Raw genomic sequence first — 27,857 nt, 5'->3', positions numbered from 1 at the left:
CAGAGTCCCTTAGTGTTGGCCTGTACTTCAGAGAAGTAGATGCCAAACAAGAGCGGTCCCAAGACTGAACCCTGAGGTACTCCACTTGTCACTTATCTGGAGCTGGATTTGGAGTAGGCTACTTTTACAATCTGGGTTTTGTCAGTAAGCCAGTTGGCAACCCATCGAGTGACATAGGGATTTATGCCCAGCTTAGTAAGTTTATCTATGATTCCAAAGTGGGGGATGGTGTCGAAGGTCTTGACGAGATCCAAATAGGCTGTGTGGACCGACTTACCCTTGTCCATAGCTCTGGAGACTGATTCAAAGAAGTCAGTCAGATTCAGGAGACAAGATCGGCCCTTCACAAACCCAAAATGGGTGGGAGTCCATTTTTATGAAGGTTGCCAATGTCTTTGTTTATGAGTTCCATGATAATGCATTCCATGCCCTTGCAGATCAGGCTCGTCAGACTGATGGGATGGTAGTTCCCAGGATCCAAGGTGGATCCCCCCTTGTGGAGTGGGATAACTGTAGCTGTGCACCACTAATTGGGCACAAAGCCTGAGGTGAGGCTATAATTACACATGAACCTTAGTTGACTTAGGTGAGGTGCCAATTCATTCTGTAGTTTATGTAGTACACGTCATCTGGTCCCATGGATGCTGTATTCTTAGCTTTGGAGAGTGCGGTTTCTACCTGTGTGGCCGTGATTACCAGAATTTGGCATTTTTTTTGGTATTGAGATGGGCCCTTTAGGGGGTGAGAAGGGGGTGAAGTTGGCACTAAATCGATCTGCCAGGATATTGGCAATATCCTTGGGATCAGTATATTTAATGCCATTCTGTTGTAGCTTAGAGCAAATCTGAGCATTGCCATTTAGATTCTTGACATAACTATAGAATGCCTTGAGGTTGTCTTTGGAATCTTTGGCAATTTTATTTTCGTAACTAGCTTTGGAGGATTTTATGAGGGATCTCAGCTTCTTACTGAGGCTGGCAAGGGAGTTTTTTGTATCCTGGTATTTTTCTCTTTTCTGCAACAGTTTCTTTCTTCTGTTGTATAGTTTGTTTATGGTAGGGGACCACCAGATTGGCTTCCTTTTTTTGGAGGAGAGCATCTTAGTTCTATTTGGGATGGCATGATTCATGCACGAGTGGATGTGCCCATACAGTGCCTTAGTGTAGGATTCAGCAGTTGAACTTTCAGCTCCCATCTGCATGGGTATCATGAAGTTTGTCACTTCAGACTTGAGTAGCATGAAGTTGGATTTGGAGAAGTTTTTTATGGAGGTTTCCTTACTGGGGGGGTGGGGGTGGGATGTGGATGTCAAAGGTGATTTGCTTATGGTCAGACCTGATCAGTGAGGGGGTGACCACTGGTGTGGATCATCTATCGCCCTTGTTGGTAATAACCAGGTCTAGGATATTGGAGCCCCTGGTGGGACAATGGATTAGTTGATCCAGGGCATTGGAATTTATGAATTCCAAGAACCGTTGGGAAAAGGTGTTGGTACCCGAGTAGTTTTCCCAGTTAATGGCAGGGTAGCTGAAATCACCCAGTATTAGGATATTTGGTTGTATCTTAATATTTTCCAGTATGTTAAGAAAGGTGTAGTGAGAATCTTAGGGCATGGTGGGGGATCTGTAGCAAGCTACAATTTGGATTGCAGTCTTACCTAGTTTTAGTTGCACCTGGACAATTTCAGAGGCATTGTGTTGGGCAACTAGCCTGGAGATGTGAATATCCTTGGTGAATATGAACACTCCTCTACCTTTAGTGTTTCGGTCTTGGTTTGCTGGCCAAAATGTGTGGTAAGAGTTGTACCCTGGTATTGCAGGGGTGCTCTCTGGAGTCTTGAACCATGTCTCAGTTACTGCCCAGATATTGATGTCCTCCATTTTTAGGAGTGCCTCGAGAGAGTGCATTTTGAGGTTTAGACTTCTAGCATTGAATAGCATTACTTTCAGATTTTGCATGCTTGTATCTGTTACGGTCATTTTGTTCTGGACTGAGAGCATCTTCTTTGCTTTTTGTTTCCCCTGAGTCTTCTGAAGAAGGCTCCAAAATATCATCCTCTGACAAGTCCTCTTCAAACACATCCTGCTTCATCTGTTGCTCCTCCATATATGGATCCATTGGCCTATTATGCTGCAGCATTACTTTTGTCAGGATTGCCAGTGCTTCTTGCCCTTCACTTGATGTACAGTTTAAACTGGACTTTTGTATGGGTCTCTTGCAGAAAGTTCCAGAGCATCACCATGTGGCAAATCTTCTTCAGATATCTCCCAAACTGCCTGCTGCTCCTTAATCTGGAGACCATTGCTCTATTATCCCGTTTCCTACAGGGTTCAATGTCTCCAAGTATTTTGGGTTTCTAACATCAAGATGAGAATGAATCCCATTCCTAAGCCAGGGGATGAAATTAGTGTTGTTTCAGTATTTGATGTTAGCTAAGAGTGCTCTTCTCAGCATAAACAATATACCAAAAATTGCCTCATTTTGTAACTCATACAAGGTTACATGTATTGGTAACATATTTAAGTATGAATGTAAATTCTTTTCTTATTAAACCTGCTATTGCTGCTACTACTGTTGGAACTGTCTGGGTATCTTTCTTTCATATTGTTCTCATTAAACACTGTAATCACTGGGTGTAGCAATTTCAATGATCAATGCTGCTTCCGTCTCTTTTCATGGACACTCATCTATTTTCTGATCTGTTGGTAATAGGTAATCACATATAAATGTCATCATTCTCTATAATGCTTTGTGGATCATGTTTCCAATGCTTCTCAGCTACTTCAGTATTATAATGTTTGTACAATCCCCAACACAATAGTCTCCCACATTATTATGCCTTTCAGTATACAGGCCCTCTGCCATTAGTGCATCACACCCACCAACAAGATGTGCGACTGTTTCCAGTTCTGTTGCACAGAACCTGCATTTATCTGTTTCTCCCATGTGTTCAATAGACTTTGGAAACCAACACGTATGCAGTCCACTGTCCTGGACTGTCAATATTAACCTTTCATCTTCTGGTTTAAATTCACCTCTTCTTAACCATTCCTGCATCAGATCATGATCAACATGAGGTTGCTCCAGTAGTTTTCTGTACTTGCAACTACATTTATGATGTTTCCACATTTTGTGTCTTCATATCTGATTATTCTCCTTGTATTCCTTCTTGTGTTTTTAGCACATTCAGTTGCTACCTGATTTTTGTCTGCTTCTGGTTTGATTTCCATCCCTATTTGACACCAATATGGTTCTGCTAAACTAAGCAGGGAGGTCACCTTAGACTTCTTCTCCGCATGTTTTAAAACATTCATTACTTTAGGATCTGGTGAGGTTAGCAGATATGTATGCAGTCCCATTACTGAAGACCTATACATGTAATTAGTGTCAAGGAGGTCCATGCCTCCTCCAGAACGAGGAATATATAATCTTGGTATATATTTATATATCATTTTAAAAGCCTGAAGCATTCTTCTTGTTTTCCTGTCCAACTGATCCAATATCTTTTGGGGCCAATCCATCACCATAAAGCTATGGAACAGCAAAATGGTTTATGTCTTGGACTTTGTTCCTATATGTCAAAGCTTTTTTCAGTATTAGTTTTAGTCTTCTATAATATTTCTTACTGAGTTTTTTTGCATTTGTTCATGTTTTATTGTCAATCCTTAATCCATTCCAAAATATTTGTAATCTCCCTCCTGCTCATCTTCTTTTATATTACATTCCTGTCCCAGACTGATATTTTCTTGATGTTGCAGCTTTCCTGCTTTAAATGTTGCTTTTGCACATTTATCAAGACCAAAAGACATTCTTATATCATTTGAGAGAGTGTTAACCACTTGCAGTTGTGCTTTCAGTTCCCATTTAATGAACTGTACAGTTTTAAGTTATCCACAAAAGAAAATGAGAAGTCTTTACACTCAGTTGTTTTCTGGGAATCAAATTGTGACCATAACCTAATCTATGAAGTAGACAGCTTAATGGGCTAAGGGCAAAACTAAAGAGCAATGGTGACAAAGAGTCACCCTGGAATATCCTCTTTTAAATTTTTACCCCGGGATAATAATTTGTCCGTTATCATGGCGTAGATGCAAAGTGATTTACCACTGTTTCATGGTCCTGTAATTGATCAATGTAGGGTATATCTTATACATCTGTATGCACTCCTTTATCCATGAATGTGGGATGCTGTCAGATATTTTTTGTAATCTCTTCATGCCATATTGATGTTATTGATTTTATAGAATGTGTGAAACTTCAGTCATATGATTCATATCAAGTGATCAGATTGCTTAAATAAAATGAGATGTATGTGTTTTCACTTTACAACCTGATGAAGCATTGTATGCGAAAGTGCTTGTTTGTATTAATACATTTGTGGTATCCCTGGTGACTAAAGTTTTTTTTTTTTGCTTTGCATTGTAGTTTTCTTATGTCTGCCTCTTGAGCATTACATATTTGGTGTGCTATGCATGACATACTTAGATTCTTCCCCTTATTACAATTCTCCATTATAACTTTATTTGACAACATATGATCCTTTGTTCCATATGACTTTCTTTTGTTACCCTTTAGTTCTATTGGCATGATTGAGTTTTCTTCTAAATGACTATAAACTCTGTTGGCATCAATTTCAGTATATAATTTATGCATCGTTGGAAGGAAAGTTATTGGTTTTTAATTTTTAGGAGAGCTTGCAGGTTCACTCATAGGAGAAGTATCATTTTTCTTGCTGTTAAACAGGTTTGTATCTCTTTGATATGATTATATAAGTAGTTTTTACTCAGGGCTATATCTCCATATAAAGATTTTAATACTTTTAGCCAGAAGTTAGGTACTGCATCTAGGCCTTGTGTTTTTCAATTAGGAGCTTTCCTTAACTTTGTTTCAGTCTCTTTGGCGGTTACTTCATCCCATTTCATATCCTGTACATTTTAACTTCTTATTCTTTCTTTTACTTCTTCCATCCATTTAGTATCTTTGTTATGTTCCACAGGATCTTCATAGATATTTCTCCAAAATGTATTTATTTTTTGTTTTTTGGCAGTGTTTCAATTCCTTTTGCATTGTTTCCCAGTTCTCTATAAACCTTTTTTGGGTCATCATTAAATTGCTTATTTTGTACTTATCCTTTATATTTATCTGCATATCTTCTAAACTTTCTGCCTGTATTTTTAGTTTATTATTTCCAATAGTGCACGATAGATCCTAATATGTTCTGATACTGAGCATTGCTTTTATAAAGTCTATCTTTCTGAGTATTTTTGTTGATCTGTTCCCTCTTTTGTACTCTTGTAATAGTGACACTTCTCGTCTAATTGCTTTATAGTTTTCTCTATTCAGTACTTTCATGACAGCATTCTATTTCTCCCCTTCCTTTCCTTACTACCCTGTATGTTTGGTGTAAGACTTTATCTGTTATTAATTTAGCTGCACAGTAATATATCATGTTTATTTCTGTTATATCACATGAATCCCTATGGACAGTCCTAATTACTGTGTTCATTTGTTTTATCAAACTTCTAACTTTTTGCATTTTATTGACTTTCTGGAGTCTGTTTCTTTCATTTATCTTAATATGTCTGTCCATTTCTATTAAATCAAGCAACTCTTCTCTTAGATAATTTTCTTCTAAACTGAGGGCACATTCTTTGTTCTTCATTTCCTGTGGGCATTCTATAGAAAGTTCCAGAGCATCTTCCTGTGCCACATTTTCTTCAGTTTCATCCTGTGTCATCCGTTGCTCTTTCATATGGGAACTTACTTAACTTACATATCACTCCACAACACTGACTGTATCAGAGTTGCCGCAGTTTCCTGTTCCTTCACTTGCTGTGCAGCTCAAACTGAACCTGTGTACTGGTTTCCTATGAAAGGCTCCAAAGTTTCTTCATATGGCAACTGATCAGATGTTCCCCTGCTCCACTAGTTTCTGCTTAATTTGAGGATCCATTGCTCTATCCTGCTGTGATGTTATCTGAGTTAGATTTTCTACGCTAAATCCTTCACTTCATAGGTAATCCATAACAAGTTTCTATTTCTTTAACTTCTCTATTATTAATCCTCTTTTCTGCTTTTCCTCTTTGTTTTCTTATTTTTTGTATTGTAAAATTTTCCATTTCTGGATGCCTTTGACTGTATTTCTCTTCAAATATCTTTGGTGCTGCTATTTTGTATTGATTAGTTTTGCTTCCTCCTTTGCATAAATACTGTACCATATTAAATCTCTTTTTCTTTCTCATGTCCATACTTCTTCTTCAGATGTCTCCTGCTCCTCCTGTTTCTCCTTAGTTTAGGGACTCATTGTTTCATCGTGCTGTGATGTAACCTGTGTTAGACTTTCAGCACTAAATCCTTCACTATGCAAGTATTCCATAACTTCATCTTTTCTTTTTTACTTCTACTTGACTAATCTTCTGTTCTACATTCCCTCTTTATTATCTTATTTTTTATTGTGAATATTTTCCATATCTGGATGCCTTTGCCTTTATTTCTCTTTGAATATCTTTGGGGCTGCCTTTTTTTGTGTTGATTAATTTAGCTTTTTCCTTTATATAAATATTGCACCATATCAGATATATCTTTCGTACCCATGTCCATATTTCTTTTGTATACCTTTCCCAAGTCTCTAGATTTTGTTCTTTATATTTTCACACTTTCTTGGTCACTTCTTTTACCAAACAGCCCAATGTTTATTTGTCTATGTAATGTTTTTCATAAATCTGTTTTATTACTGAACACAACTTTTTATTTGACGTTTCTGATAGTTTTTCTTGTGGAAGTATTTTTCTTTCCTCTAATTTCTCTCTTAATCTTTTTGTATATCTTCTATCTGGAAATTATGGGCTTCTTGAATAATAGTAACAATACACAATTTCTTTCTTATCCTCAATAGTCCACGCTATCATCTTTATGTCCTTCTACAGCAGGGAGGTCATCCTCCCCCTAGGCCTGGCCTAGCCCCAGTTGATAACCCAAACATTCCCAGAGGTAGTTGTCTCTAAATGCCCTGTATACCTGAATAAGGTCTACTCTTAAATATCTATACAAGGCAATGTACAAGTTCAGATATTTTACTGTTTTCATAGTAACTTAAATTTTCACATCCATGATTTCTCTTGGTATGTTTCCACTGTACTCTTTCAAGTTTACTCATGCTTGTTTCCTTATAAGGTTTCCATATTCCATAGGTTATTCCATACTCAAGTTTGAGTCTAATTTAACTAACAAACAATGACTTCATAATTTCTTATTCCTAGAATTTATAAATGTTTTATACAACCTATAATTCTAGAACTATTGTTAACCAATTGGTTGATATGATTAGAAAAAGTCAAAGCTGGATCTACCCATATACCCAGTTCCTTAAGTGAATCTGCAGTTTCAATCACTGTGTGCTGTATTAAATATTCATTTTTCAATTTATGTCTCCCAAATCTCATAGGCTTGGTTTTTGTTGTATTTTTCAGCATCTTATTCCCTGTGGTCAAATAATCAATTTAATCAAGTTCTTTTGCAGACATGCCCTATCTGTATCAAGAGTAATCAGTTTACAAATGTTCAAGTCACCTAAATACAAAATATACAATATCTCAGATGAAAAAGATCTGAAAGATACAGTTTTAACAAGTATGGGCCTAGGATACAACCCTTTGGGACACTCTGAATGTAACCTTGAATGTCTAATTGCTGTATGATATTTGCCATGTCCTGTTTGTAAGCCATGCAGCTATTCATCTTATCAAGAATATATTAATACCTAGTTGTTGTAATTCAACAATCAGTGTTTTGTGTATTACCCTACCAAATGCTGAAGTTAAATCTATATAAATTACATCAAGGCAAGATATTTGTCATTCATAGCTGTTATATTGTTATAGAACATTATGTTAAAGGTGGTAATACATTTATTTGCAGCATATGCATTCTGATATATAGTTTCAAGTCCCATCCTTTCCAGTTATGACAATTATGTATCCAATATCACTTTCTCCATTATTTTTCCACAACATGAAAGCAATTTTTTGGGTCTATATGAATCTTGGTTTGTCCTACTTCCCCTTTCCCTTAAAGACAAGTTTAACAAGTGTATGTCTCCAATCATGAGGAATCTCTCCATATTTATATGATCTAGTAAATAGCAGATATAATGGCATTGTAAGTTCATGCCAAAATGTTCTTAGGTCATTATTACTAATTCCATGTATTTGTTTGGATCTAGTTTGCTTAGTTCTTATTCAATGGAATCTAATTTAATTTCAGTATCTGAGGTTACCTAGATGACACTAGGATAATTTATCATCCCCTTTGTGGAGCCAAACTGCTTTGCATAGATTTCGCAAATATATCTATAATCTGTCGTGTCTGAGAGTAAATTTTAGAATCTACAAACAGTTTTTCAATTTGTATGTATTTATTCCTATCACGTTATGTATTTATAAAATGGTTTCCTATTATGCTCAATATCTGTATATACATTTTTTTCAGTTTTTCTCGATCTTCTCTTACACTTACTCTATGTTTCATTTGTCTGTCCAGCTCATTTATTTCAGCCTTCAAAATTGTAGTTAGACCTCTTTTCCATTTCTTATATTAGTTGTATCTCACCTTAATCAAGTATCTTGTGCTTATGGAAATATGTCCTCTTTACATTGTGTGCCTAGATCCTGATATTAAACATTGTTTTGATGGGGTTTTTTTTTGCATTCAAATTCTCTTTCAAAACTCTTTACACTCCTTCTGCAGTTATGTTAAACTCTCCCCCTTCAAACAGTATGCTCACATTATTCCGATCTTATACAATTATGCTACAGTTTCAAATAATATTACTTCACAGAAGATAGCCATTGCAATACATTGTTGACATTATGTGATAACTACTCAAACAGCATATTAAGCATTGCTGTGATCACTAAAACATATAGGCAAACAGGCCAATCACAATAAACCATTATGTTAACATGTATACATATAACCCTAGGAAGCATTCCTCCATGTCTGTCATTCCTGTGATATCTCAGCCGTTAACATATGTACTTACCAGCAAAGCCCATTCATCTACTGCTACAAAAAAATCTCAATGCTACTTCACAGTATTGAATTACTCATAGAATTCAAGCAACCAAAATGACATCTCCATGCTGAGCACAAATTTAAACCATTGTTGTGGACTACATAGGCCAATGAGCCTCCCATCATGAACAGCTATGAATCTCTTCATTTTGGTTTTGCACAATAGCACCACTATCATGGTCAGAAATTCTCAAGGTTGGCACAAGAAGGAGACATATGCATAAGCACCACACAACTGGGCAGTCAGTGCTTCTGGCACATGAGATTCTCTGTCATGCATGGTATAAACAAGTGGCTTTCATTTAGATATACCATTTGCTGTTTGGCAACCTATGAGACATAGCTGGCTGGTAGCCATATGGCTGACATACAGCTTCTGCTATGTGAAGGTGATTAATGTATGTCTTTATGCCTATCACACCTACTGCAAATAGCAGTTCCTGTGTTTATATGATGGATCCTTCAGAAAAGGTGGATACCCAACAAGGCTTGGACCTCATATTTAATAAAGTTTCTGGTATCTAGTGTTTTGCAAAAAAGTAGGGACACTGATCTGATGACCTGAAGCACTGTGTGCAGAAAGGATACAGGGTGGGAATCTGACCTGCAATGGATTTTAAGTGTTTTTTTCTTCTGTTAGCTAAATACATGACCGACCAACATATACTAATTATGTATGTACTTTTATAGCCTTCCAACAGGAACTAACAGTATATAGACTTTTATTTTTTTCAGCTCATCAGGAGGTAATCATGATAGGATGGAGTACCACATAAGGAAATAGTGTCTGGCTGCAAAAATAAGTTGTTTATCATTGTTTGCAACTTGGACTAAATTGTGTTTCAGTGATGTGTCACCCTTATGGTTCTTTTTTGCATTCTGCCTCCACTGTACATGTCCACTTGCTGAAGAAGGTAAAGATGGGGAGGCCCAGGCACCTCCATATTCTCATCTATTTGTTGTGGCTCATGGTGGTTATGACAGTACAGATCTGAATGTCTCACTGGGGAGGGGTGAAAACCCCTCTCAGATGGACACTGATGTCCTGCCACCTGTTGACCAACCACACATGCACCAGATGGTTGAAACTGAGTGGAGGATGCAGCTGATTGTCAAGGCGGCCACATTTTTGGCCACCTAGAGGCCCTCCTGTAGTAAATAGCCAGTTTATTAGAGTAAGGAGCCCTAACCTCTGTGCTATGGAGAAAGTCTAGTGCCACTTTTCAGGGTCTACCTGAAGTTATCAGCTGTTGATGGTTCTGTGTATTTTCCTACTGAGCTAGTGTGACACCTGCCCTGTGGCCAGCATTCCACCCTATGCCCTATCTCATGTGCTCTGCCCATCTTGGTGTATTTTATCCCAAACCTTGCACATGGTTCTCCCCTTCCCATTACAATTTGTCCACCCTCTGTATGCACGTGCCTGCCCCTGTCTGTTCATACTTGTAATGTGGAAAATCAGACCAGACTGTCTGTCATGTTTCATGTTAGTTAGTTTCCCCTTGTACACTCTTTTCATATCCAGTCTTTCCTTGCGTACTATATCTGATTCCTTACATACTATATCTGATAGCCCCTTTCTTGTCAAAAAGGGGCTCTATTTCTCCAAATAATTATACTGTCGCTTCTCCTCCAGCAAACCACTTTCCTCTTTGTTCCCCTTGTATTTCCCTCTGTTTTGTCTTTCCCCTTTCATACTTTCCACACCTATGTAGTGAGTGATAGAAGTGGTGATGTGATCCTGGCCACCTCATAGACAGCATTCGTATACTGCACTTCATATGAATACTAGATTTTGTAGTTCTAAGTGGTGTGAAGCAATGTGGACTGACATGAGCCATTGCTTGTCCTGCACACCATCTAGTCCTATAGTATAATAGCACTTCAGAAACTAAGCATGCTTCCACTGCAAAATATTTTATCTGTTCTCATTGTTGTGCTTTGCTAAGTCCTGTTACGACTTTTGCAATTAGTCACAGTCTGCTCAGTTACAGCTGAATGCCATATTGGATTTGTATTTTTATACTCTAGGGGTTTGATATTCATGCTGAATGAATATTTCTTGTCCCACACAATGGTCCCTTCCCATATTGACCTTGCATACAGCATGTCCATGAATCCTGGTCATACTGTTGCATTTTTGCTTTAAACAGCCAAACTTTAAAAAGGTTAATCATATTTGTTCCCTCTTTTCATCTACACACACCTCATATTCTTTTGGTAGTTTTGTATTTCTGTTTTCTGTGTCATTTAAATGACCTAAATTATTTTGTTTAGATGAAAAGGTTTGTCTGCATTTTACAAATGTCTCATTTGACTGGTTAAATGATCCTGCTTTTTGATCACAGTTTTATTTTTGCAGCTATTTCTTGATTTATTTTTATCAGATTACTGACTTTACATATTATTTTTAAAGTCTGTAAATTTCAGAGAAATATTAATTGCTGACAACCCCTAGTGTTCTGCTTTACATGTACCACTGAATTGTTAACTGGAATTAGTGACATATTTTCACACTGATAGACTTTAACTATTTAGATTTTTTTGTGTTAGTTATTTATTTATTTATTTTTGTTTTTTCTGGCTTTTACCAATAATTTCATATAGGAGTCTCCATATGCTAAAATTAGTTGTAAGTAATTTTTAATCAAAATAAAATAAAGCCAGTTTTAAAACTCAGTTAAAGGACCTTGTGACAGGAGCCCACTAAAATGTTGTTTCTTCCAAGAAGCCAACATCGTAGCTTTTACTTTCTGAATTATTTTGAATCAGCGGGTTCTTAGTGCTGATCAGTTTGTTCGCTCATCATACTTTTGTTTATGATTAACAGAATACAGATCACTGTCAAGGTATGTAAAGTATGCAGATTAGAGCTTCCTTGAAGTAGCACTTGCCTGATCCCATTTCAAATGTGTCTGGGCTCATTAAGCCATAATGAAACTCCTAGAAGCAGTTGGCCTATTTTTATTGAGAAATGCCTTGTAGTTTTTCTTGTTTTTCATTTCTCTGTACCATTGGAGGTTTAAGGGAGCCTTATTGATATAAGGCTCCCCTACCTGAGTGCTGCATCCTTCATAACTCAGTAGTTGACCACATGTTGGCAGATATCATAAGTGGTATCATCTTTAACTATTTTTCTCTTTATGGAAAATGGCAGTTCAGAATTTCAAGATATTTGTAAAGAATCTTGAATGGAGGTGGTTTAGATATTGTATTATAATAGCTAGCATCTTTTTTTGGATCTATGAGTGGTAATGCCTCATCGAGTTAAAAGTTAATTGAGGAGTCAACTCCTCAAGCACAATTGGTCAATAAATCAACTTGGACAAAAAAATTAAATAAAAACATTTTTAGCAAAAAGGTAAGCCACTCTGCTTTCCCATGTGGGAGGCAAATTCTCCACATCCGTGGAACTAAATATATTGACTCCTTAGTCATGCAAACCTGAAGAAGAGGAGAAATTGTACAAAAGAAAGGGGTTCCTACTGGTGCACACTTAAAAACTACACCGGAAGTGATTTCCTATGGAAAACAGTAACTGGGGAAGGGGAATGCATTCTTGCCAAATTATTCTCGATATGTTGGTTTCTCATCCAGTTTTCATGTGGTGAAGTATAGCAAAACTGACAGTAATTGGCGCAGTAGACACTTTGTATTTACTTTTGAGTTTTACATAATGGAGGTCTGAATTGCAGGAGAATATGTGGTGAAATTGCTAAGACTAAATATCATTTTATTGAATGGGGACCATGAGAAATATGGAAAACTGAGCTACCAAGGGAGTGTGTACCGAGAGACAGAGAAGTGAGTTTAATTCAGTTTGTGGTGCTACACATACAAACTCCTATATGGTGATTTTGCTCATAATGTGTTTACACTGTGCATGCTTTCAAAGAAATTACTATGAAGATAAAACAAATTGCAGTTGCTTTGTGCAGTTCTTTGCTGACACTTCATGCTCACCCAAGAAATATTGTCATTTCAGGTGTTGACAACTGGATAAATCTGTCCCGAGTAGATCCAGATGAAGAAGTACAGGGAGAGATTCACCTGGATATAAGCATTGTGTCCCAGGCACAAAACAAGGTGCTTCGCTGTCACATGATTGAAGCCAGGTAAGAGAATTCAGAGCAGATGTCTGTTCCTCCCTCACTTGCAGGTTAAAACACATGGGACAAATGTGAGCTTTTTATTCAGCGATAGCTTGAAGCAATGCAGAGCTTAAGGAGGTTGCTCTGTATAAGAAAACCTGTATACATTTTGTCAAGGGGTTGAATCAACCTTTATTGAACTGCTTTTATGTTACTGCTTGCTATAGAGTGAACTCCTAAATGCCACGATTGATGTTGATGGGAAGACTGTAAGGAGATAAATGTTATATGGAAAAAGTCTGATCCTTAGTATTTCTATGGCATTTACCAAGATGTGAAACTATAATCTGGACAAGGTCTGACATAATGGGGGGGGGGGGCAGTGACCCAAAAATAGGGACACATTTTAAATATTGCTCTTATAAACTTAGAAAGTTGGTAGAATAACAGAATTTGTGTTCAGATGCATTTTTCTGAAGGATATGAAGTCAAACTCAAATGCATGCCATTATTTACAGACTTTAATCCTTAGATCATTCCAGTGATTTGTCCAAAAAACACAGTTTTATGAGGAACAGACCAAAAATATGAGGTGAAAATGTATACAGTTGAGAGGTATGGTGTGTATCTGTGCTTTGTTATCTAAAAAGCTGTGCATTTAGGTTAGGACACCAAGCTTAATGTGATGGTTATTGTAGGGATCACTGCTGAAGTAGAATCATTATTTGTGGGAAGTAGTTGTGGGTGCATGTCCATCCTTCCTGACTGACTGACTTCCAGAGCTATTTGAACTCCCCCAGTGTGGCTGAACTCCTCCCCTTCCCATGATATAATCCCAGTGCATGCCTAATAGGAGAATCAGCCCACACAATTTCTAGTTCTTTTTTTTTGCCACAGGAAGTAATCAGTTGAAAATCCATCTCTCACTTTCTCTCTCTATCAGTGCCTTCTGGATGACTGCCAAAAAATAACATGTACCGGTTTTATAGGTTCATAGGAGAGTTCTAGATTAGGTGTCCTTGAGGGCCATTTTAAGCCTAGCCATTTTCCCTTCTTGTGCTTGAATTAACCTATTCAATTTGATTAGAGATTGACCTTACCCATCCCATGGTCAATAATTATGTATTACCCCTAATGAGAATAATTGTGATCATACCATAGATAATTTGAGGGGACACATGCTTGTCTCTTTGAATTAGTAGTACAGGTGGCAGTCCTGTGGTGATTTTCTGTTTCCCACCCAAAGATCCAAGTTACGTTTGAAGATGAACTTTGTTTTATGTGAATGGGGAGTATGTTCCAGGGTAGCAGTATCCTCTGTGAGATATACCTGCCCTGTAAACCATTCTGTTGATGTTGCAGAAGAGGTTTATATCCCTAGACTGAGTATTTATGAAGCCATTTGTCTTGCTGATGTCCAGTAAATCTATTAGTATTGTGTCAGAGGATGCCATGTATGCCAGACACAGGTCACATCTTAGCAGGCTGTATGATACCAATATAGTGAGAGAGATTTGAATCGGTCCACGTAAGACATATTGTTTAGACCTTGTATCTTTTTAGTAAAGTATATCTGTAGGTTTTCCAGTTGTTGCATGTGTCCGGACAGATACATGCCAAAGGGGGCATTATATTCAATGAATTGCTTAATGAGGGCTGAGTAAAGGGGTCAATGACATCCCTAGATCTAGACATAATCCCTTTGTTTACAAGCTGTGCAGTATAGAAACTCTTGTTATAACAATGGATACATGTTAGTCAAAAGTTAGGTCACTATCAACAAAATTTCCAAAATCCCGAACAACTGGGTCATCTCTCAGGGGTTCATTGTTAATGTGGTAATTTATTGGTATAGATGACTTCTCAAAGGATACAATAATTTATATTTTGGCATTTAGTTTTAGTCCACGATTTTAGCAAGTTATTACTAGGGACAAACCTTCCTGCAGGATGGCAAAGTCATTTGGGGATTCAATGACTTCTCCTGAATTGCAGTCATTTGTTTATTTAATCAGCCAAAGTCATTTGGTATTGTCTTTTACTTCAGAAAAATAGATGCCAAACTGGAGAGGTCCCAGTACAGAACTACAGGGGACTGCACTAGTCACCGAGGTAACTTCCCCTATTTTGATTATCTTCATCCTGTCTGTGAGCTATGTGGCAATCCACTGGGTGACATAGGGGCTTATTCCCAGTTTATTTAGCTTTTCTACTATGCCTGAGTGATGAAATGTGAAATGTGTCAAAAGCTTTGGCTAGGTCAAGGTATGTGATGTATACTGTTTTGCCTTCATCTATTGCATTGGTAACCTTTTCAAAAAAAATCCATCAGGTTGAGTAAAAATGATTTGCCCATGATGCATCCAAACTGAGATGGGTGCAGTATTTGGTGGTTCTTTATGTCCTGGTTGATTAATTCCATGATAAGTCCTTTCCATGGCTTTGCATATGTGACTGGTCAGACTTATGGCTCTGTAATTGCTTGGGCCTGTGGAAGGTCCTCCCTTATGCAGGGGAATGAATATAACTTCTCTCCATTTGCTTGGTACCAAATCTGTATGGAAGCTGAGACTAAACAATTTTCTTAGGGGTGTGGTTAAAACATGCTGCATGCTATTTAAGATGCACCCAAGGATATTGTCAGGACCCATTTTTAGCTTTTGTTTTTTTTATTTTATTTTTTTTATTCTTTTAATCTCATCACTTCTACACATCAGTTTGTATGTGCCACCCCCCATGACAGCTTCCATTACTCACTCTTAGCCCCCATTTTCTCCACTAACTTTCTTGCAAGCCTCTGAATTGATTTGCCCTTCATTCCTGCATTACTCAGTGTTGGTATTTTTGGATGTTACTCAGAGTACAGTACACAATGTGACCCAGAACTTGTCCTAGCTTGTCAATGCTGATCTTCTTTTTGCAATCCCAACTTCTTCCCACTGGGTTAGGGTTCTGCTGTTTTCTGTTCCACTGCTGTAAAGACCAATATTTACTAATAAACCTACCCCTCTGTTATAAATCTTACATCATAAAGCTTGCTTGTTTTGGCCTCCATAAAAAGGTGCTTCTCTGTCACCTGCTTCTTAATAAACTTTATTCCCTTCCTTGTTTTAAAGCTCCTACTCTATGTGTCTACATTTTCTGGAAAGTGATGCTGAATAGAATCTTGATTCACTTTAATAAAATATATAAATTTTAAGAGTCGCTAAATGCTAATGATCTTAGAGTCTGTCTGAGGCTTGGATTAAAATATGACTGACCTGTCTGTTAACATTACTCTCGAGACATCACAAATGTTGTATCACCCACCTTCTTAACATATATTTATGTATTTATTTATTTTGGTTAAATTATACCTGTGTGCATTATTTGGTGACTCCTTGGACACAGGATGAATGGATTCATTACTGGTTGGTGACTAAGGCTGTTCTTGTGGTGGTGGTGGTGGTGGGGGGGTGGTGTCCCATAAAATTATTTATGTATTGTTTCTTCCATCCTGTCTGCTTAAAGTGGATGAACTTGAGGCTAATTGCCTACCATGGCTTGCCAAGTACATTATTCTCTTTCTTGTTGACTTCTGTGTTAGTTGGCTAAGCATTAAATAATTCTCAGCTATAAACTGTCTCCTGTTGCTTAAGTCACTGAATTTGCCATGCATAACTCACTTGCACTCTCCAAATGGCAGGATGCTGAATGGTACAGTGGACAGGATTTTTGAAATCCATTGCAAAGCCATTACTCATTGACCGCTGTCCTATCTTACTGGTCTTGTCTGGTAACCTATGTACTCTCCTTACTGCAGAGATCTCTTTTAGGGGGTTCACTCTTACTTTCAGGGATCATTTCTATAGTTTGCAACTAGAGAGATTCTTTCTAAAGTGATCGGTCCTACTTTATGCACTGCTTATTATGAAGGATAACATTAGAGTCCTGCCATCGATGAATCCAACGATCTTCTGGTTTGTCATTGCTTTTGTCATCTGAGTCTCAGTACAGACACTATTCTTTCTAGAGAAAAATGGTTAGAGATAGTGGCCAGAAAGGATGCCTCCAAACTCTAAACCGTATTATGAAACTGCCTGATAGGATTTGGAATAGAGCTGAAAATCTCAAGTTGCCTTTAGAGAAGAACTTCTATTTCAAGTGAACACATAAATATTAACAGAAAGTTAAGTAAGTCTTCCTACCTTAAATATCAGCAGTACAAGCTTGTTTATCATCCTAGGAGATTTTGGAAGGAGGTGACAAATTTGCTGGCTAAGGAAAGAACCAAGCAAATTTCTACTGTGGTTTATGGATAGTCTGTTTTTCACTCTCTGTTACTGCAAAAACTTTGCAAAATGTATTTTGTATCCATCTAAGCTGCAGCCCTCCATCCCAAGTTCCTTCCTGACTAACCCTAATAAGTCAGCTTATGTAGGCCATTTTCCATTCCCATTTTGCCAGTATCTTCGACCAGCAAGTTCAGATACCTCTATAAGGTTTTCTAGGGCTGGACAGGCAAGACTTGAATTCCCTGAATTAATTAATTGAAGTTATGCTGCAGTTTGCCAGATTCATTTTTGAGCACACGTTCACATTTATCATTTAATAATAAAAATAATAACAATACAGTTTATAAACTATATAATCTCATTTAAGAGAACAATAAAAGATGGTCCTTCTAAGAACTTTGCCTTTTTTCTGAATTTTTTATTTGGAAGTATAATATAATTCCTAGTTTGCGGTTTTGTTTTAATATATAATTTCAGTCTATTCCTATGGCATTCATTCTGACCCCTCAAAATTACCTAAGGTTTGTGGCTGGCCAAATAACCAAGTAGAGTATGTAATAAATGAATGGCATTTAACAATGGGAGGTATACAATTACAGATTTGCCCTTTGTATAATTACTAAAGTTTGCAAACTAGTCAAAATTATAAACTTTTGGGAAGTCTCACAGTGCTCCATGGAGTTGCTTCTCCCGTCAGCCATTCTACAAATCTTTAAAGCTTAAAGTTATTTTCTGAGTATTTAGCATGAGCTCTGCTGTTATTTTTGACAAAGAGGAAGGTAAACCAATGCATTTGAAGGTGATATTTTAGGATCTGGGTAAAAATGAGGAACATATGTATGTGGAGCCTCAGGTGAATTGTCTGATGTTTCCTTTCCCTTAGCGATGATAACAACTGTTGAAAAGTGATGGAACTTTGGAAGTTGGCAATAAATGGAATAATGGAGTCAGTGTGGAAGCAGATGAAGGTACCATTTTGGCACCAGAACCCTTATTTTTATAGGTTTATAGGTTTATAGGTAGGTACTAGGCTATCGACCCAAGGGCCTAGCTTACAAGGTTCCCTGGCTTACGCCACCCAAGAAAGTTAATTTCCTGTGCCCCTGTTGAGCAGAGCCATAGAAGTGATCCCCAGGGTGTATTTCCTATTTCCCATCCACTCATCAAGATTTTTCTTGAAGAGTGCTAATGAGGAACTTTGCTTGACATAGATGGGTAGCTTGTTTCAGCGTATGGGAAGTCTCTGGGACAGGAATCTATCCCTCCAGCATGTCCTGTTTATTGTGGTAACAAGGTTTAAGTTCCTAGAGCATGTAGCTCAGAGGGATTGGTATTTCTTTAGGTGTAGCATGTCCAACAGCTCTGGGTTTAACATAGCTTTATATGTTAGGCAGAGATCTCCTCGGAGTAGGCAATATGCTACAGAGTAAAGCTGGAGTTTTTTGAGATGGTCAGTGTAGGGCATCTGTTTGAGGCCAGTAATCCCCTTTGTGAGGTACTTCTGTGGCCTTTCCAGCTGCTGCAGAGGTCTTGTGAGGTACATTCCAGAAGGGGTGCTGTACTCTATAATGGGTCTAATGAGTGCCGCATAGAGGGGAACAATGACCTCTTTTTCCTGGATGAGAACCCTTTTGTGATGAGGTGTGCCACATAGAAGGATTTCCTGACTACTGTGGCAATGTGATTATCAAAGGAGAGACTACTGTCCACCTGGGTCCCAAGGTCTCTTATCACACATTTGACGTTAAGTAGACTGCCGTTTATGTGGTAGTTCATGGGTACAGAGTTTTTATCAAAGGGGTGACAATGTACTTTTTGGCATTGAGCTTGAGGCCATGCCTCTGACACCAGGCATCTGTCTCAGTGAGGCCCTTCTGTAGGATGCCCACATAATTTCGGGACTCGACTATGACTTCTAGTTTGCAGTCATCTGTGAACTTCGTTAGCTAGAGGCCTTCTTTGTTAGCCTGCACTTCAGAGAAGTAGATACCAAACAGGAGAGGTCCCAGGACTGAACCCTGTGGTACTCTACTTGTCACTGGTTTGAAGTCAGATTTAGAGTCTGCAACTTTTACAGTGTGGTTCTGTCAGTGAGCCAGTTGGCAATCCATCTTGTGACGTAAGGATTTATACCTAGTTTAATTAATTTAGCTTTAATTCCAGAATGGGGGATGGTGTCGAAAGCCTTGGCGAGGTCAAGATAGGCTGTGTGAACCACCTTACCCTCGTCTATGGCTTTGGTGACTACCGCAAAGAAGTCAATTAGGTTCAGAAGGCATGATCTGTCTTTCACAAACACGAACTGGGTGGGGTCCAGATTTCGGAGGTCACCAATGTCTTTGTTAGGCAACTTATATCGTCTGGTAACAACTCTAGTGAGTTTTTGAGGGTTCAGTATGATGCCTTGTTGCTTTTAGAGCCACGTAGCAGATGTGAAAAATAAGTCAGTGGAATTAAGCAGCTAAATTGTTTCTATTGAGCAGAAATTATGTTATTTATTATACAAGACAAAAGGTCACAATTTGAGACTAAGTTAATATCTTGGAGGGAAAAATGTTTTGAGACTTTGAGTAGCTTGAATTGGTGAAAACCTAAATGTGAAAAATGACATTTTTTTTCTAAGCAGTCATTATGAATAGAGAAAGCATATTGGTTACCATCTTACAGAGCAAACAGAGTATGTGGTCATCTCAGGATGACTCTGGTACAATTTGTGATTTGGTATGAGAAACAGGATTCGTCTCAGTGATGATGGTTAGTAAAGTTGATTATGGTGGGAGTCAGGACAGTGATGGTGCCTCATGATTTTATGGGGACTATTTTCCAACAAAGGGTGTAGTTCTCTGGCCCCAGTTAAGGAGTATCAGCAAAGCAGATTTTGATATAATTTATAACTTTCAGTGGCCATTAAGGTGTTTTCTTTATGTTGCTACAAATGCTCCTATCAACTCATCTCCTGGTGGAACTATCTAAGTGAGGGATGTTTAGTGGAGGACTCTAACACAGATAATGAATGCTCAAAAACTGCTGAAGTGGAGAAGGAATTCTAAACAAGAAAAGAACTAAGAGCATGATGGTACTACGGCTACATACTCCTTGGGGAACACATAGGCAGGAGAACATTATATGGGTGACAGCAAATGGTTTTGAAGTACAGTTATTTATTAATATTTCCTAGGGTTTATTTCACATTTGAAACTGTGACTGTTGACTGCTTTTGCAACCTTTGACTGTTATTAGGTAACTACTGAAGAGTGGGGTCCCAGAATTCCTGCTTGATTGAGTCTGCAGAGGTTGGATATCTTGAATGTTGGTTGACTGGTTAGGCAAAGCGCCAATGTGTCTAATTATAAAGCATTTCATTGCAATGGATATTATGAAAAACAAACGTAAATGGTCATATTATGATACTAAAGTGTCTTAATTAAAATGTTTAAAGAACTGAAACTTTTTTCTTGCAGAAGGCATTATTTGATTGCATGCAACCAGCTGACTGTCTAATAAAGTAAAACTATCTAGAAATCAGTGCTGTGCAAAATGTATTACAATGCTTTGAGACATTTGATTGTAATCTACTGGAACACTACCAATGCTAAAAATATTTTAGTATCAAAACATGAATATAGCATTTCTTTTCTTGTTCTGCATTCAGCCAATTATACTCACAGAATATAAACTGCTGAGGATAACATTTGCAGATTCATTGTATTAGCAGACTCCTAGATGCACTATTTGCTAAAAGATTACAAATGGCTTTCAGTGCCTTGAAGAGCCACGTTGCTTCTAAGTACTCCAATTTACAACATGCTAAAATACCATCACTGCCCCTCTTAAGAGTGAAACTACCTTTACAAGACAACACTTATGTAATCAGAAGTACACAGGACAACAATTCTGTAGTACATCTTCCATTTAAAACTGCTGTAAGTGAGAAAAAAACATCTGTAAACTGGGACCTGCTACTTGTAATCACCTGCCTACTGACATCAAAAATGTAGAAACAACTAAAAACTTCAAAGATTCACTTAAAGAGCATCGATTTACAGAATCTACCTGAAACTGCTACCATAACAATGATTAAGTAACTTACAATCCCACATTATGAATAATGAAATACATTTAATAACCTTTTCTCAACCTGTTACCATACCATCTTATATGCATAAATTTCACATGTATATGGGAGTTTAGATATATTATACAGCAGATATAAAAAGTTTACACACCTCTGTTAAAATGCCCGTTTTCTGTGATGTAAAAAAAATGAGATCACAATAAATCATTTCAAAACTTTTCCCACCTTTAATGTGACTTATAACCTGTAAAAATTCAGTTGAAAAACAACCAAATCTGTTAGGGGAAAAATATAAAAAATAAAAAATGTACAATACTCTGTTTGCATAGGTGTGCACACACCCTTAAACTAATACATAGTTGTGTGTGTACACCTTTAAACTAATACTTTGTTGAAGCACTTTTTGATTTAATTACAGCATTCAGTCTTCTTGGGTACACACCTACCATCAATTAAAGAGACTCTGATTAACCCCGAATAAAGTTCAGCTGTCCTAGTATGATTTTCCTGACATTTGCTCAGTTGCCTGCTACAGCAAAAGCTATGGTTCACAGAGAGCTTACAAAGCATCAAAGGGATCTCATTGTTGAAAGGTGTCAGTCAGGAGAAGGGTACAAAAAAATTTCCACAGCATTGGATATACCATGGAACACAGTGAAGACAGTCAGCAAAAAGTGGAGAAAATATGGTACAACAGTGACGCTGCAAAAAACTGCATGTCCCTCTAAAATTGATGAAAAGACAAGATGAAAACAGGTTGGGGAGGCTGCCAAGAAACCTACAGCAACACTGAAAGAGCTGCAGGAATTTCTGGCAAGTACCGGTTGTGTACTACATGTGACAACAATCTCCCATATTCTCCATATATCTGGACTATGGGGTAGGGTTACAAGACAGAAGCCTTTTCTTACACAGAAAAACATCCAGGCCTGGCTAAAATTTGCAAAACAGTACATCAAGTCTCCCAAAAGAATGTGGGAAAATGTGTTATGGTCTGGAGACCAAGGTTGAACTTTTTGCCCACAATTCCAAAAGGTAAGTTCGGCACAAAAATAACACTTCACATCACCAAAAAAACACCATCCCCACAGTGAAGCATGGTGGTGGCAGTATCATGCTTTGGGGTTGGTTTTCTTCAGCTGGAACTGGGGCTTTAGTCAAGGTGGAGGGAATTATGACCAGTTCCAAATACCAGAAACTTTTGGCCCAAAACCTTAAGGCATCTGCTAGCATGATGAGGATGAAGAGGAATTTCACCTTTCAACATGACAATGACCCCAAGCATACATCCAAATCAACAAAAGAATGGCTTCACCAGAAAAAAAAATAAAGTTTTGGAATGGCCCAGCCAGTGCCCAGACCTAAATCCAATAGAAAATCTCTGAGGTGACCTGAAGAGGGCTGTGCACAAGAGATGCCCTCACAATCTGATAGATTTGGAGCACTTTTGCAAGGAAGAGTGGGCAAATATTGCCAAGTCAAGATGTGCCATGCTGATAGACTCCTACCCAAGAAGACTGAATGTTGTAATTAAATCAAAAGGTGCTTCAACAAAGTATTAGTTTAAGGGTCTGCACACACAGCTAAGTATTAGTTTAAGGGTGGGCACACTTATGCAACCAACGTATTGTACATTTTTTATTTTTTATATTTTTCCCCTAACAGATTTGTTTGTTTTTCAATTGAATTGTACAGATTATAGGTCACATTAAAGGTGGGAAAAGTTTTGAAATGATTTATTGTGGTCTCATTTTTTATATCACAAAAACCTGGCATTTTAACAGGGGTGTGTACACTTTTTATATCCACTGTATGTATGATTGCACTGTATTTTGTGCATATCTTAGCTTGCGTTTTATATATATTTTTTCCTCAATGCACTCTGACTGGATCTTTTAAAATGCCTTTATCTACATTCAGGTTTACCATTCTGTTCTGAATTTTGCTTCATATTCATTTTGTATGCAAAATTGCAATGCAGCACAGTGGCAGAGCATGTATTGTTGATGCCTCACAGAAAGAGGTTCACCAATTCAATTCTCGGCTATTTGGGAAAATAGGTTAGAATATAGGGAACTGCTCTGCCAAATTAAATTGGACATCACTATCAAATCAGGCTTGAATTAATACATTTTGATTCAGTCCATTCTTAAGATGAGAGCAGCTAAGGTGTATAAAATAACATAAACACACGGTCTTTTCAGTTTTTTTTTTTTTATTAGCTAGCAACTTCTTTTTAATAATATTTTTAAATGTCACTTGGGATGGTTGAACTGCTTTGGCACATTATAATTTTAAAGACAATTTTTTTTAACACTCATGATTATCAATATGAATAATTAATTAATTGTTTTATGGTTTGATTGTTACTTGTTGGTATTTAAATGAGAATGGAGCAATTGTTAAAACATTCTGATGGTGTTCCTAGAGTTTTGATGAAAGCGCTTAATTTTACAAGCAATTTGCTTTGATTTATTAAACTGTATATTTTTCATATTCAATCTCATGTGAATTTCTCACTACACCTTAATTTTATCCACCTTCAAACCGGTTGCCCTGGACTGTGGACCCCTTTTGGTTATTGGCTTGAATTGGTCACATGGCAACACACTACCTTACAAGGTTCTTGAGTTTCTGTTTAGTTATGCTATATAAAGCATGGAGTAAAGATTCATTACTTCTGTAAGCCATCATCTCAGAGAAAAATTAAGGGTATAACTGTGGAGTCGCCTACATAATATAATATGGAAGCAATAATGCCCGACACGGTGTGTGTTAATGTGTAATTAATGCCCACCCAGGGGTGTTGTGAGGCCAGACGCATGGAACATATAACAATTGCTGGAGTGTATAGACCACCAAAGTCAAGTGCAGATGACCTAGAGGAATTCATACATTTCTTACATGAAACACGGGAGGGAAGAATAATATTAGCTAGGAACTTAAATTTACCAGAAACAGACTACAATAATATTGATTCTACAATGTTAATAAGGAAATTATTCACAGCGTATATTCAGGAAGAACAATTGCTTCAGATTGTAAAAAAACCTACCAGAGGTACGGAACATACTAGGCATTGTTTGTGTTCCCAAAGAAATTGCTGTAACTTCAAGTCAAGTTTTACCACCACTGATGTGCAGTGATTATGGGGTTATAAAGGTTAATTTGTTGCTAGCTAATTCTACCAAACTGAAATCTAAGCCAATACACAGAAGGTCAATTACAGATTATATGGAAGCAGAACAGTCACTATGTAAAACTAACTGGAATGAGGTGATCAGTGGAAAAACTGCAGATGAAATGTAGAAAGTTTTGAAAGAGAAATTGTTTGAGTACAACAATGTCCTGAGAACACTTCAGCAAGAACTGACAGTACCATTATATCGATTATTCAGTAGGTCATATAAATTTGGGGAGATTCCTCAAGACTGGAGCATGCACTTATTAAACCTGTTTTTAAGGGAAAGGGGAGTAGGACAAACCCAGAGTCATATAGACCCTTAAGTCTACTTTCGTCTTGTGGAAAAATAATGGAGAAGGTAATATTGGATAAGTTATTGTCAGAACTGGATAGGTTGGGACTTGAAACCATATATCAGCATGCATATGTTGAAAACAGGTCTAATACCACCTGTAACATGATGTTCTATAACAATATAATAACAGCTATGAATGAAAAATTGCGCTGTGATGTAATTTATATTGATTTAACTTCAGCATTTGACAGGGTCATACACATAACACTGATCAATAAATTAGTACAACTAGGTATTGATGTACTCTTGATAATATGGATAGCTGCATGGCTTACAAATAGGACATTTCAAGTATCATACAGCAATTGGACAGATAAAATCCTTGGTTACAGTCAGGGTGTCTCACAGGGCTCTATCCTAGGCCCTTACTTGTTTAGATTGTATCTTTCAGACCTAACTTTTTCATCTGAGGTGTTCTACAGTCTATATGCAGACGACCTGAGATTGGGTAAATTGATTACATGTGTTACAGATAAGGCATGTCTGCAAAATAACTTGACTAAATTGACCATTTGGTCACAGGAGAATAATATGCTGATAAATGCATCAAAAACTAAGCATATGAGATTTGGTAGGCATAAATTGAAAGGTGAATATTTAATACAGCATACAGTGATCAAAACTGTAGATTCATTTAAGGACCTGGGTATATGGGAAGATTCAGCTATGGGTCTTTCTAATCATATCAACCAATTGCTTAATAATAGTTACAGAACTATAGGTTGTATAAAAAGATTTATAAAGTCTAGGAAATCAAAAATAATGAAGTCATTGTTTGTTAGTTACATTAGACCCAAACTTGAGTATGGAATAACAATATGGAAACCCTATAAGAAAACAAGCATGAGTAAACTGGAAAGAGTACAATGGAACTATACCAAGGGTATCCATGGGTGTGAATATTTAAGTTATTATGAAAGGCTAAAATATTTGAACTTGTACAATGTCTCTTACAGGTATCTAAGAGGAGATCTTATTCACGTATATAGTGCATTTAGTGACAACTACCTCTGGGAATGTTTGGGGTTAACAGAAAGTATTAGAGAATTATCAGACAACTTATGTAAAATATTCTATATGAATGAGAAGTGTACTAATTGGTTCTCTGACAGAGTAGCTGATGCATGGAACAGACTACCAAATCACATTAAAGCAAGTACTAGTTTAGATATTTTTAAGAATAGCCTGGACATTTATTATGGGAACAAGTGTTTTGGTATATTGGCAAGCTAGAAGGGCATTAATGCCCATGCTTAGAATATTTGTATGTATGTATGAATGTATGTATGTATGTATGTATGGCTGGATCTAACACCATGTTGAAATCTACTGCCTCACTTATACCTTCTACACTGGCCAAACACTCCTATATTACTTATTTGCTTTCCTCATTCATTCCATGAAATATTGCCATTACTACCCTCTTCCACTGTCTTTTACACCTGCCTACCACTCATCTCCCTTCTTCATCTATCTTTGTTTATCCCAATTAAGCTCCCTTCATACCAGAATTCTTAACCAATCCCCCTTTGCGCGCGCGCACACACACACACACACACACACACACACACACACACACACACACACACACACACACACACACACACACACACACACACACACACACAGTAATCCCTAACCATTAAAAAACCCTCCTTTCTATTTTAATGTATCATTTCTCTTTAATTCCTGCATCAAAGCTCTTGACACCTCCCGTAAATTACCTTCTCACTATCCTCTCCATCTTAATTCGGTTTTCCACCCCAACCCCACATTCCAAATGATCATTCTTATTCTCTCACTGTACTAGAATGGCAAGGTCCATAGGACCCTTTGGTAGAGATCCAGTCCGCTGTGCCCCCCCCTACCCAGCCAGGAAAAATGCCCAGCCCTGCTAGCTTTCTCCAAGATGATTCAGTTTCTGGCTGTTAGAATTATCTTGTTCAACACAGTGTTTCTCTCCTCTCTTCCACATAATAACTAACTTCCCATGTTGCTCTCCATTGGATTGGCAGCACAAGTCGCATTACAACCTTCAACCTTTGAGTGTCCTCCCCAATTCTTTCTCACATTGTAAATATTTTACTTGTGCTTACACTTTTACTTTCAACATCATCCTCCACCTGCAACGAAAAAGTCAGTTTGCTTTCATCTCTCATTTTAACATACAATTTAATACTTGGCTATCAAAAATGAGCACACATTATATCTGGATAATAAGACAATTTTTGTCACCAGACTTAGTCTGTGGCAGTCCCTCTATTTGTTTAATTGTATTACTTCAACTTCTAAGTTACTCTTTCAAGTTGTATTTGTTTAATTTCTATTGAGGAAGAAGTCTACTTTTTGCACTGAGTTTGCTTTGTGAAAGGGGGTAATTTTGGTGCCCTGTGTCTTTATTTAGTTGAAGGAACAAAGGAGGGTAAACACATTATTACAAAGCTTTTTGGTCCTGAGTTTAAGTTGCAGTGCAATGCACACCCTTGCAAAAAGGTTTTACTGAGCTGCACTGAACTGCTGAATAGGTAACCTCCCATGTCTGAGCTAAAGACCTGACCTACAACTGATCCCTTTAAAATATAGGAAGTGCTATAATTTGTTTTGTTTTATTATATAAGCTGCTATGCTACTGTTTCTGATTGTATTTTCTTACTTTTTACTAGGAAAAGTGTGCATTGTGTATGGAGAGTTTTGCTTTGTGAGACAAGGCAACACAGTTGTGTTTTGGGATTCTCACTAATCCAGCAATGAAAAGATTTTAAGCTGATTGGGTGTGGAGCTTTTTGTCTCGTGTTTAAATTCCAGA

General features: G+C 37.4%; 1 protein-coding gene across 1 annotated transcript in view; it reads left to right on the top strand.

The window, feature by feature from the left end:
• The window catches only part of RASAL1 (RAS protein activator like 1), a 1,855,221-nt gene that overhangs the window by 675,612 nt on the left and 1,151,752 nt on the right, over positions 1-27,857 (top strand). Inside the window, exon 5 of the mRNA XM_044068436.1 lies at positions 13,058-13,187. Coding sequence (XP_043924371.1) covers positions 13,058-13,187 — 130 coding nt within the window. The remainder of the gene's footprint in view (positions 1-13,057; positions 13,188-27,857) is intronic.

This window comes from Protopterus annectens, chromosome 4.part0 (genome assembly GCF_019279795.1).
Source record: "Protopterus annectens isolate FY-2018-M chromosome 4.part0, PAN1.0, whole genome shotgun sequence".
In the NCBI taxonomy this organism is placed as follows: domain Eukaryota; kingdom Metazoa; phylum Chordata; order Ceratodontiformes; family Protopteridae; genus Protopterus; species Protopterus annectens.
Note: the sequence above shows the minus strand (reverse complement) of the source record. Positions and strands in the feature narration are given on the sequence as shown.